Genomic DNA, 12,090 nt, shown 5'->3' on the forward strand with positions numbered 1-12,090 from the left:
CGCTAAGAAACATGGTTGCGACTTCTGTGAATCGTACTGCCTTGCATCCTGGTGGTGTTCAGTATGTCTCCTTTTCCTTGATCATTTCTGTCCTTCTACTCTCTTGATCTCCCTACTTCATCTCTCTGTCGTGTCTCTTTCCATCATCTGCTAACAATTCCCCTCCAGGCCAGGCAAGGGTCACACTGAGTTGGAAGAAGAGCTTCACGAACACGCCCACATTGACTACGAGCGTGTTGCCATTGTAAGGATTTGTCGACATTGTGGGTAGCCTCGTACCATGCTAACGTCCCCTAGATCGCAAACCCCTCTGTTGCAGCCCTCTATGAAGATGCCCTGGTTTATGAGACTGGTACTGCTATTACATCGAGTGGTGCCTTGACAGCATACTCCGGTGCCAAGACTGGCCGCTCCCCTTCAGACAAGCGTATTGTCAAGGAGGAGTCGTCAGAGAATGATATCTGGTGGGGACCTGTCAACAAGCCCATGACTCCTGATGTATGTACTTCCTCTCCTGTCCCTTTGTTATGCGCGATATAAAGCGCATACACTTCTACCCCTTGCATTGGCCCACTTCTTGGTTCTTGGCCCTCGCGTGTCACAGGGGTTAAGCTTTTGGAGTTGTACACGCGGCAGCAATATCTCCGGAAATGCCTCATTCTTTATGAGGTATTTATTACTGTCTGTCGTGGAACCTCCAGATTGGTCCTGTACCACACGATGTTTTCCTATTCTGGGTGCCTGTGCCTTGACTCCTTTCACCCCTTGCCTCGATATATGATATTTCCTGGCCAAGCTGGTTAGCTAATGCACCTTAGGTCTGGCGTATCAACCGTGAACGTGCTGTTGACTACCTCAACACCCGCAACCGTATCTATGTCATCGATGGCTTCGCTGGCTGGGATGAGAGATACCGCATCAGCGTCCGTGTTGTTTGCGCTCGCGCCTACCATGCTCTCTTCATGCGCAACATGCTCATCCGCCCATCCGCCGAGGAGCTACAGCACTTCCACCCCGACTATGTTATCTACAACGCTGGCTCTTTCCCCGCCAACCGTTTCACTGAGGGTATGACCTCTGCCACTTCGGTCGCTATCAACTTCGCCGAGAAGGAGATGGTTATCCTGGGTACCGAGTACGCCGGAGAGATGAAGAAGGGTGTTTTCACGATTCTCTTCTACGAGATGCCTGTCAAGCACAACGTCCTTACCCTTCACTCGTCGGCCAATGAGGGCCAGAACGGCGATGTTACTGTGTTCTTCGGTCTGTCGGGAACTGGCAAGACGACTTTGTCTGCTGACCCCAAGCGTGCTCTGATTGGTGACGATGAGCACTGCTGGACTGACCGCGGTGTCTTCAACATCGAGGGTGGCGTAAGTTATAGACTTGAAGCTTCTACTATCGCCTGATGGCTGACTCTGGATCCAGTGCTACGCCAAGTGCATTGGCCTCTCCGCCGAGAAGGAGCCCGATATCTTCAACGCCATCCGCTTCGGATCCGTCCTCGAGAACGTCGTCTTTGACCCCATCAGTCGTATTGTCAACTATGATGACTCGACGCTCACCGAGAACACTCGCTGGTAGGTCATGATCAATAGCTTGTCTGCTTCGAATGTCACTGACTCTCTTATTCAGCGCCTACCCTATTGAATATATTGAGAACGCCAAGATCCCCTGTATTTCCGACAAGCACCCCACAAACATCATCCTCCTCACCTGCGACGCCCGTGGTGTGCTGCCTCCTATCTCCAAGCTCACGACCGAGCAGACCATGTTCCACTTCATCTCAGGTTACACTTCCAAGATGGCAGGCACTGAGGACGGTGTGACCGAGCCCCAGGCCACCTTCTCCTCATGCTTCGCGCAACCTTTCTTGGCGCTGCACCCCATGCGCTACGCCCGCATGCTTGCCGACAAGATCTCGCAGCACAAGGCCAATGCCTGGCTGCTTAACACCGGTTGGGTTGGCGCTGGCGCCACCACTGGCGGAAAGCGTTGCCCTCTGAAGTACACGCGTGCCATCCTGGACGCTATCCACAGCGGTGAGCTGGCCAACTCGCAGTACGAGACCTACGAAGTATTCAACCTGCACGTGCCGACGAGCTGCCCCGGTGTGCCGTCTGAGCTGCTCAACCCCAAGAACAGCTGGACCGCATCGACCAGCTTCAAGGACGAGGTCAACAAGCTGGCCCGGCTGTTCAATGAGAACTTCACCAAGTACTCGGATCAAGCAACCAAGGAGGTGATTGCGGCCGGTCCCATGCCTCAGTAGACGTGGTGGTGGTGGTTTCTTTTTTATTTTGTTCATATATTGCATGGCGTGCTGCGTTTCAAATAATGGGTTTTTTACAGTGATCCTTGCAAGAGGCAGGATATAACTGTCAAATTTTGAAGATTGGATATAATGTTGACCACTGGTCGATAGGAGTTATGATCCTGATGGTACATGGATACACCTGTGAATAAAATGGAAATGTATGTTACTTATATTTAGTATTCTAGGTGTAACCGCTTCGAATACGATTTTATTCTGATAGATACCCTGAGCAATAAATGCCAGAATTGATTAAGTTTTTATAACTTTTGAGGTACTTCAACTTCGCTGAATACAGCCTCCATCTTTCAAGCCATAGAATAAGCCAACTACCTATACTCCATGCAATATGCGTCCCCAACGACAAGATCCGTCCGGAAAAGACATCAAGCAACAAACCCAACCCGACATAGAATGGAAAGACCCAGACTGTTAGGGTGACAACAGCTTCTCCATCACGTCCCAACCACTAAGACCATTGGCTCAATACAATACCATCATGGTAGATAGTTCATCACCGAGAATCAACCCTTTCCCGCCTAGTCCAGTCCAGTACTAATCAAGCCTGATCGGAAGATGGCTACCTACCACCACTTAGTACAAGGACTCCCTGCTTACCGCAGTCTAATTACCGACCAAGTCCCCAGTGGATAATGGTTTACCGAGTTCCCGCCTCCACTCCCGGGCTCGTCCCGACACCCGGATCTGACTGCTACGTCTTTCCGGCGCTCTTTGCAGGGGAGTTTCCCGCGGTGGGGAGCTCCGTCTGCTTTTCTTGTCCATGTACATTGTATCTATCGGGATGAATGGCGGAGGTTGTGTTTGTTATTGTTATTGTTACGATATGTATGTCCCTATCTAGATACCTTTAGGTACATACATGCTACGAAGTCTTATCCGTAGGGAGGGTTTCAAAGTGGGTATAAAACGTCCGAAATGGACCTCTATCTCTCTCTACCTATCTTTTGTGTCTGAAATGACGCACTTTTGATATTAAGGAAGCGCCGATTTCGGCGGTTCGGAGGAAAGGGAGTGGTTGTGGACGAATGGAGATGGCTATATACTCTGTAGGTAGGAGTATGAAAGAACTCTACTTGATAGCCGAGGGAAGAGTGTCTGTCTGGTTGGAGTCTATCTATTACCTGTTATCTGTTCTTTATGCGTATGGCGCTGCTGCTATCGGTGTCTAGACATACCTATATACCTACCAAGTTAGATAGAAGAATCGCGAAGTGCGGTAGTAATGCGCTCAGTGATAGATCTGGGATCGTAGCTTATTTCTCACTACATGCATGTGTTACTTGATTCAGTTCCTAGTAATTTAATGGAATCGTGGCAAAGAAGACGCGGATCGGCAGCCGGCGATTCTCGTGCCCAAACGGGTTAGCGGAGTGCAGTGGGACGTACGGTAATTACATCCCCCACTTGACAGGACGTGGGGCAGCGGTATGATACATACCTATTATACCTTACCAGGATGGGGTGTATGACGATGAGATGTCTTCGATGTGTCTGGTGGCATCAAGGTGGTATCCGATACATCACGACTAGAATCAAGGGAGCGAGGTCGTAACTCGAAGGGACTTTCATCCGTTGATTTTTCTTTTGATTCAGCTTATCCTTGGTCAAGCTTCCAGAGTTGCCACTGCCTCTAGATTCTAGATTGCCATGGATTCCCCGCATATCCTGCAGTAGGTATAGTAGCTGGTCGGCTGTAACTAGTAACTACCTGGGTAGTTGATCTGTTTAGTAATTTAAGTCTCCCCTTCGTCCTGTCCAGTCTAGTCTACTAGGTCAGTATGGTATAGGACATAAAGTGTGATATAGTATAGTAATAGAGTGTGAACGCATTCCGGCGAAGGTCGCTCTCCTGGTGCCTGGTTCGGGTGCCGGATCGGTTCCTGGAGAAAGAGTTCGTTTGTTATAAATCCTAAATCTCTTTAGACAGACTCTGACAACTCAAGACAACTCAGTTGCATGACCCCCGCAGCGTCATCTGACTGGGTTTCGTGTAATCCAGCAAGAGCATCCAGAGCGCATTCAAGGATCGCTTCCCCTCATTCTGCTCCTGCTCTTCCTCGTCCACCCGCTCACGTTCCCCTCTTTTATTTTCGGCGCCTTCTCTCCTTGCTCCTCTCTCTCCTCTCTCTCCTCTCTCCTTGTTCCATACGTCATCCCCGGCGCTTCTCTTCCGGACGTCTCCTGCCAGGCTTTTTTTCGTCTGCATCCCGTCTTTTCCGTTCTCTTCTCCTCGGTTAGTCGGTCATTTTCTGTCTTTCGCCACGGCATAGACTTCGATCTGTCCTCCTGTTTTTGTCGTTCCCGTTCTCATCTCTCATCGCTCAACTGATAGAGATTGACATTTCATCAGTTCTTGTACGAGTTTTGAATTCGTGATTATCATGGCTTCTACTAGTGCCACGGAATCGCAGCCCCAAGTAGATTTCCTACATCATCCATACACTCGCGCCGCGCTTCCCTTCGTCAATGGTGGTTTGGCGGGGATGACTGCCACCGCAGTCATCCAACCCATTGACATGATCAAGGTGCGTCTGCAGCTGGCGGGCGAGGGTGTCCGCGCGGGCCCTCGTCCTTCAGCATTCGGTGTCGCTCGCGATATCATTGCCTCCGGAAAGGTTCTCGATCTCTACACCGGTCTGTCCGCTGGTCTACTGCGCCAGGCCGTTTACACTACTGCCCGTCTCGGTTTCTTCGACACCTTCATCAAGTCCCTCAACAAACGCGCCGAGTCTGCCAACCGCCAGGTCACTTTTGCCGAGCGCGCAGGAGCCGGGCTGTCTGCGGGTGGAATTGCAGCCATGATCGGTAACCCGGCTGACTTGGCACTGGTTCGCATGCAGTCCGATGGCCTCAAACCGCCGGAGGCACGGGCCCACTACCGTTCCGTCGTGGATGCCCTGCTTCGCATCTCGAAGGCCGAGGGTGCCACGGCCCTGTGGGCGGGGGCGTTCCCGACCGTGGTGCGGGCGATGGCACTCAACTTCGGACAGTTGACCTTCTTTGCGGAATCGAAGGCGCAGCTGAAGGCACGTACCAAGCTCACCCCTCAGAACCAGACCTTTGCCGCCTCTGCCATTGCTGGGTTCTTCGCCAGTTTCCTGTCGCTGCCGTTCGACTTCATCAAGACGCGTCTGCAGAAGCAACAGAAAGACCCAAAGACTGGACAGCTGCCGTACAAGGGTCTCTTTGACTGTGCTCGTAAAGTCGTCAAGGAAGAGGGATGGTTGAGGTTTTATCGTGGATTCGGCACGTACTATGTGCGGATCGCACCCCATGCGTTAGTCTCCCCACTCTGGACACCGTTTGCTTATCACTAACCCCACGGCTCCACTTAGTATGGTCACGCTTATTGTGGCGGATTATCTGAATCTTATCACCAAGTAGGTGTGGATGTGATAGGTATGTTGAAATGTGGGAGTAAGGATGATGCTGCAGGGTGGCTATATTCCGAAGACTGTTATCATTTATACTATTCACCGCGACTGCCGCCGGGCAGGTACCCAGCTTGTATGGATTAGTTACAAGTGGTAGTAATGCTGCATAGATTATAATTAATGAATTATGACATTATTTGGTTTTAGCCTGCTTGAACAACTCATAATACTATACAATACTTTGATTGAAATAGAGTTAGAAAAGTTTTCACACGCGTCCCACTGTTGGAAGAGAAAGACCAATGCTATAATAGCCTTTCTACATGATATTCTGTATTATACACAAAATATATAACAGTGTAAAGGCTTCTAACAATCTCATATATATATAAGTAGGTTGATAGTATTAAATTATCATCCCAAACTGTATTAACCAGATGGAATCCAAATCACCAGATCAAGAAATCACGCTCACCGCCACACTACGCTGTACTAAGCGGGGCATTATCAGCGGGGTCACGAGAGTTCAGTCAATCATCCACCATTTATTATTCATTCATTTTCTCTCTCTTTTTCCTCTTCATCCGTCCTTGTTTCCATCCTCATCGCTATTCCCTGTCTTATCCGCTACTACTTCTTTATTTCTTGTAATAACTACTTGCCATCAGCAGTAAGTTATACCATTAGTACATACTCATAGAACTTATGTATGTATTCTAACCAGTCAGGTAGAAATGCCCGGCCACGCTTCTTGTCCTTCGTGCAATGGTCCCATTCCTGGGAATTCTAAGACTTGCACTTCCTGTGGAGCGGTTTGTTCCTGTCTCTTTCCACTATATCTCTTGTCTTGTCTACGAAGTTAGAGAGTGGTGCTGACTTTTTAGACCTGTCCTAATTAGATTATCTCTGCTAGTTGTTGAGGCGATGGGATGACATGAGATGAGTTGGACTATGGTCTCGATTAGGTTTTGAGTATGGATGCAGTATAAATGAATTATGTTGAAATGTTGAGATGAGACAATGAATGAGATAAGATTCGTGTGAAATACTTCTAGTTGATTTGATTCTACGTAGTATGCTTATGATAACTCGTATATTCATAGGTACTGCAAACTGCAATAACTCCAATCAAGATCCACCACTGCCTACTGATATCTACCTAATATACAAACCAATCAACACTGTCTATGCCGTCTTTCGCCACTGAGATACCACACCAATCACACTGCTGACGGTACCGGCAATACCAACAAGTCCATCGTCGAGGGAGGCAAAGCCCAGCGCAGAAATGGGGACAGTCAAGTCGCAAAGATCCGAGATGAGTTGGGTACGAGCGGCCGAGCGTTCCCTACTCCATGTTAGTACACAATCACACAATATTAGTCTAAGGGATACGGGATACGACTTTTCAATCTTCTTAGCTTCCACAACACCTTCACCCTCCTTCCGATCGAGGGTCTTCTCCCTCTCCTGCAGTCTCCAGATAGTGTAAGCACTGGCGAAAGCGCTACAGACCAAACCAGCCATCCACGACCGATAGGCACTCTCCTGCAACCGCTTGGCGGCGGCGAGTTTCCGCACACCAATGGTGTCAATGACGGTGATCGTGTCCAGGGTCAAGTAACCCGCGTATCCCAGCTGACGACCGACGGCAAGGTAGCGCAGGATGGGGTCGATCGGGCTCTTGTTGTCTGCGGCGATGGCGGCGGCCTTGAGGTGCTCGACGAATTTGCCGATCCGTAGGATCTTACGCGTCGTTCCGAACTGCTTCTTCACAGCATTGTAGGGGTCGATAGAGGACTGTGGCCGGTTGGTGCGGTACAGGTACCAAGCATAGAAACGCGAAAAGTACTGCACAGTACGGAGGAGTTTGTCACGACCCACTGGAGATTTGTCTTGTTAGTAATTGTTTCGATAATAGATGGCCTGGACTGGACTGGGAGCGTAGATGCTGGTAAAAGGTCGGAAAAAGCTCGGTGGCTGGGTCGTTCGTTCGCCGACGCGACAAACGAAGAAAAATAGAACCACATACCGGTCGTCGCGACAAAACGCAGGTAGTGCGCCAATGCAGGATGGTAAACCAAAGCGTCTGCGACCATTTTCAATGGATAACACTCAGAGTAGATCTGTCAGTTCGCGAAGATGGGAGGGTCCCGGGGGTGAATTCCGAGCTGGATATCCGACACGAGAGTGACGAAGAATAGATTAGATGACAGGCCAGCTGGCAATATCGGTCAGAGGCGGTGGAAGAGGAAGAAGAGAACAAAGGAAGAGAGAGAGACAGAGAGGGAGAGAGAGAGAGAGAGAGAGAGAGAGATAGAGAGGATGACGGGGGTAGGGAGATGATGAACAGGGAAAGGTCGGTAATTGACGAACCGTCGGCGATCGCTGTCGACCTCGGCTGGTTCTGATCCGGGAATTTCCTCGTGCAGTGCCGTCCTTAACTTGAGTAGGTATTTCTCCTTTACATCCATTATGATATTTATTATGACTAGGGATATCTGATGGGCATGCTATGAACATACTGACTAACACTATCAATTAAATAATTCGATCTCACTGGTGGACCTGGCCTATCTGGCTGTTCAAGGAGTTGGACCTCAGAACAGCGTGGCCACTATATCACTTCAATAAACCCTGATCCCATTGTCATTCAAGTCTGGGTCATTCTAGTTCGAGTTAAAAGGTGAGTTCTTCTCCATCCATGGATAAAACAGCCTTCTGAGTCTCTCGACGTGGCGGATCATGTGACACGTGCGCGCGTGATTTACATCACATGTGCAGAGCCAGCAACTCCAATGCTGATTGGTACATGGACCAAAACATGTGAAAAACGTTATGGTTATTGTTATATTACCTACTAATACTTAATAAAATACATCATGGACAAGATGGCCATAATACATATGATCCGGTGTATTATTCACAAGTCAGTTCATCGCGTGGGCAATCAGACTTCATGCTACTTGGGACAGTCCTCTAAGGACTAATTTCATGGGGCAAATCTCCGCATCATCTGTACCGCTTCTGGGGTCTGGGGAATTGGCATCATGTCTGTCGCAAGGGTCGTTCGCAAAAGTCGCACGGGGTTTGGGCACTGCATGGGCGGTGTGGTGTGGGTGAGAAATCAATCACTTCGTGCGCAACATACGTGTTTGCAGGCCAGAATTTGTGCCGCCGCCCAGGTCGACTACGACTGTTCACGGTTGCCCAATGTGGTGGTGTCGTATCCATTCGCCTCGAGGTACTCGCGGAATTTCGTATCCTCTTCCGAGATGGTTTCCTGGTCATTTTAGTACGAAGTTCCTGGATTTGCAAGGCGAAGGATCATTTGGAAATATGAAAGAGAAAAAGAACCAAGCTTTTGGATACATACCTGAGAAATTCGGGGCAGGCAAAAGTAAGCTAGTATAGCACTGAAGATGCACAGCGAGCTGGAGACGAAAAATGGATCCTGACCGGCGCGAATCTCATTGGGGGCGTTCTTCTGTACAATGGGAATCACGTAGGTGCCAACAAATGCACCGATCTTGCCAGCGGCAGCGGCGATAGCATAATACTGTCCTCGAATAGCCGTTGCACTGGTCTTTGCAGCGCACAGTCCAATGTTATCACCTGGTCCAAACTCACCGAGGGCTGAAAAGATACTGTTCTCCTGGTCAGCCAGTATGGACGCTCAGCATCGAGGGACACCTACCCAAACACCACGACAAATGCAGCGACATTTTTCGGTGTCGCGAGATATTCATAGCAACCAGACATGATGAATCCAATGATCCCTTGGAGGCCCACTCCAAGGGCTAACGTGTTGCGGGGACCAATCCAGTCACTAGACAAAGCTCCCAGAAAGGAGCCCGGAATATAGAAAGAGTTGGTGACTGTGGCCCAGCCAAACGATTTCCACAGGGGTGCGCTATCGCCCAGAATAATCGAGAGCCACTTCGAAGAATAGATGTTGAAGGAGTACGCGGAGAAGTCGTAGATAAACCAGATCAACGATACCACAGTCTGCCACAGTTAGTCTGTTGTATCTAGATTGGCAGAGGCGAAACCGTACCAAACGTTTCCAATAGAATCTGCGGGGGAAGAAAACGGTTAGTCAACATGGTGACCTCAGAACAGACATGATACTCACTTGATAATCAACCAGGTTGGAAACTTATGCATGCGTTCTTTATCAAACTGCTCTGGCTCGCTCAACTTCAGTCGCAGATAAAGCAGGCTTAGCGGAGGGATCACCCCCAGCCCTAAGGCTACCCGCCACACGGCACGCAGGTGATTTTCGGTGAAAATTAGCACCAAAATCATGGCCACCAAGGCAGAAACAACGTAGGCAAAATCGATCTGGAAATTGCTGAACATGACAAACCACCGGTTCCGATGGCCGGCCTTCATCTCATTGGTATTCTCGGCTGCCGCAACGGATCCCGCAGGGTATTCGCCACCAATACCAATTCCAAGGAAGAAACGATAAGCCGTTAAGGCCGCAAACAAGCCATACGTGCTGCCATTCAGACCATAGGAGCCTGCGCACAAGGCGCCGAAGATGATCAGAATAACCGTCGAGACCATCAGGGACCATTTTCGCGACCAGTGGTCACTGAGATATCCGAAGACAAGCTGACCGAGCACTGTGCCTGCGAACGTAATGGCCGCGACGTTCTGACTGGCGGGGGACTTTTCATAAGTGTCTGGGTAGATCCGTCCAAGGATGGTGTTGACCGGCCCGATTACCTATAAGATATCACGTCAGGAGCATGTTTCTCCAAATACCTTATCATTCGAGAACCAGAACACATACTCCATTGAGATATCCATCGGAGAAGAGACCCGCGCCACAAGCAATGGTGGGCCAACTGCGTTCCCAGCGACCCTTGGTATCCACGGGACCGGTATCTAGAGGGACTGTATCGAGCGATGTCTGGTTCTTCTCCGTAGGCATGTCGACGACCTTTTTTTCTACTGTAGGGTTCATGATGTCTGGTTTATGCTGACTGATGGATATTAATAACCCGTGAGTGTCGGTTGGACACAGTGGCGTTGTAATACCAGAGGCTCAACAATCTGCCGTGCACAGGGAAAGGGGTGGGAAGTCAGACAAGGGAGGATTACAGAGAGGGAGAGCTTTGGATCAGGGAAGACAAGGCCCTTTTATGTAAAAGTAGGGGATAGGGAAAAAAAAAAGACAAGAAGAAATCAGGGAAAGAAAACGGCAAAACAAACGAGGGGGCCATGATGGAAAGGATTCCACGTGCTTCTCTCAAGACTGGTTTTAGGATTAGTGGATGCTGGTCCCTTGTTAAGTCGCATTTCATTATCTTTCAAATTCCCCCTCGAAGTGTCTCTGACGCTAAGCTTTTACATACGCGCGTGTCATTGGCTCAGCGAGGGAGGTGCCCAGCTGGTGTTTTTCTTGGTGTTTGATGGGCCTAACACAACATCTCCTCCCCATTTACCTCAGGCCTTTTAATACATAGTAGTCTACGGAGTACCACGTAAAGCAATGAGGCTATACTGAAGTGTCCTTTTACTCCATCCACTATAACCCCGCAAGATGATTGCCCTCCCCAAACGGATTGGAATTGTCAGCCGACGTAGGGCTTGCGGCGGACCCACAGCAGTTCCTGATTGGGCTTAGCCGAGGCTGAACATCCACTTTGGATGGAACGACGTTGGGAGAATGTCATCGAATAGTTGGCCAATTTCTCAGAGTCTAACTAGGTTGAGTCCCGTCGAGAGCGTCCGTAAGTCGGAGGGCTATCCACTCTCCGCGAAGGAGAAAACGTTGGTAGCGGAGTCGTACGACACGACTTGTCCGGAACCGTCCAAGTTATTAGCTAAGGATTTGCCAGAAAGTACGGAGTACGGGAGCTAGAATGGATGTCGTGGGTGTCAATGTTATCTGGCTAGGAGATCTGCTTCCTCGGTATGCTACCAAGACCAAGATCTAAGGGGTTGGGGCGTAGTCTACCAAGAAACAGTTACATACGAGGATTCCATGTTTATTGTAGAGAGTAATAGAATACTCCAGAGTAACTGCAAGATTAGAGCATGGGAGAGTAGCCTCTAGGAGTACTCTGGAGTACACTGAAGACTAAGTAATAGGCATATGTTGACTTCAGGGGATTTTCTACTATCAATAGGAAAGATAAGATTGGTAATGTGATTGAATTCTATTAGTATTTGATTCTCGATTGTAGGCGATGACATTGAAATCCCACTTTAATGAATATTCTGTATCACCTGCAACCTTAGCACAGTTGGCTCTCATGGCCAAAACCATTTTTGATTACACATGGCTGGCTGTTCAAGAATTGAAGGAAAAGAAAAAAAAGGAGGAAAATGTATAGTCACGTGCCTCGGACCGGATCAACGTTCCGC

The 12,090-nt window shown here is 49.2% G+C and overlaps 4 protein-coding genes across 4 annotated transcripts; 2 read left to right on the forward strand and 2 right to left on the reverse strand.

The window, feature by feature from the left end:
- Positions 1-11: 11 nt before the first annotated feature.
- acuF (phosphoenolpyruvate carboxykinase PCK1) lies at positions 12-2,272 on the forward strand (the record flags this gene model as incomplete). The annotated part of the gene is made up of 6 exons (XM_033573144.1): positions 12-61; positions 169-244; positions 298-498; positions 819-1,373; positions 1,429-1,580; positions 1,636-2,272. 6 exons carry the CDS (start codon positions 12-14, stop codon positions 2,270-2,272), a joined length of 1,671 nt encoding a protein of 556 aa, XP_033423696.1.
- A 2,444-nt stretch (positions 2,273-4,716) lies between these two features.
- On the forward strand, positions 4,717-5,719 carry MIC33 (putative mitochondrial dicarboxylate carrier protein; the record flags this gene model as incomplete). The annotated part of the gene is made up of 2 exons (XM_033573145.1): positions 4,717-5,612; positions 5,671-5,719. 2 exons carry the CDS (start codon positions 4,717-4,719, stop codon positions 5,717-5,719), a joined length of 945 nt encoding a protein of 314 aa, XP_033423697.1.
- A 1,175-nt stretch (positions 5,720-6,894) lies between these two features.
- PEX11 (PEX11 family protein) lies at positions 6,895-7,808 on the reverse strand (the record flags this gene model as incomplete). Its single annotated transcript, XM_033573146.1, has 3 exons — positions 6,895-7,057; positions 7,112-7,592; positions 7,742-7,808. 3 exons carry the CDS (start codon positions 7,806-7,808, stop codon positions 6,895-6,897), a joined length of 711 nt encoding a protein of 236 aa, XP_033423698.1.
- Positions 7,809-8,899: 1,091 nt separating this feature from the next.
- ATNIH1004_008539 (putative MFS phospholipid transporter (Git1)) lies at positions 8,900-10,684 on the reverse strand (the record flags this gene model as incomplete). The annotated part of the gene is made up of 6 exons (XM_033573147.1): positions 8,900-8,992; positions 9,086-9,356; positions 9,407-9,717; positions 9,767-9,785; positions 9,845-10,443; positions 10,511-10,684. The coding sequence occupies 6 exons, from the start codon at positions 10,682-10,684 to the stop codon at positions 8,900-8,902; spliced, it is 1,467 nt and encodes a 488-aa protein (XP_033423699.1).
- Positions 10,685-12,090: the final 1,406 nt, after the last annotated feature.

The sequence above is a fragment of the Aspergillus tanneri genome (assembly GCF_003426965.1).
Source record: "Aspergillus tanneri strain NIH1004 chromosome Unknown AapTan_6_pilon_pilon_pilon, whole genome shotgun sequence".
NCBI lineage: Eukaryota > Fungi > Ascomycota > Eurotiomycetes > Eurotiales > Aspergillaceae > Aspergillus > Aspergillus tanneri.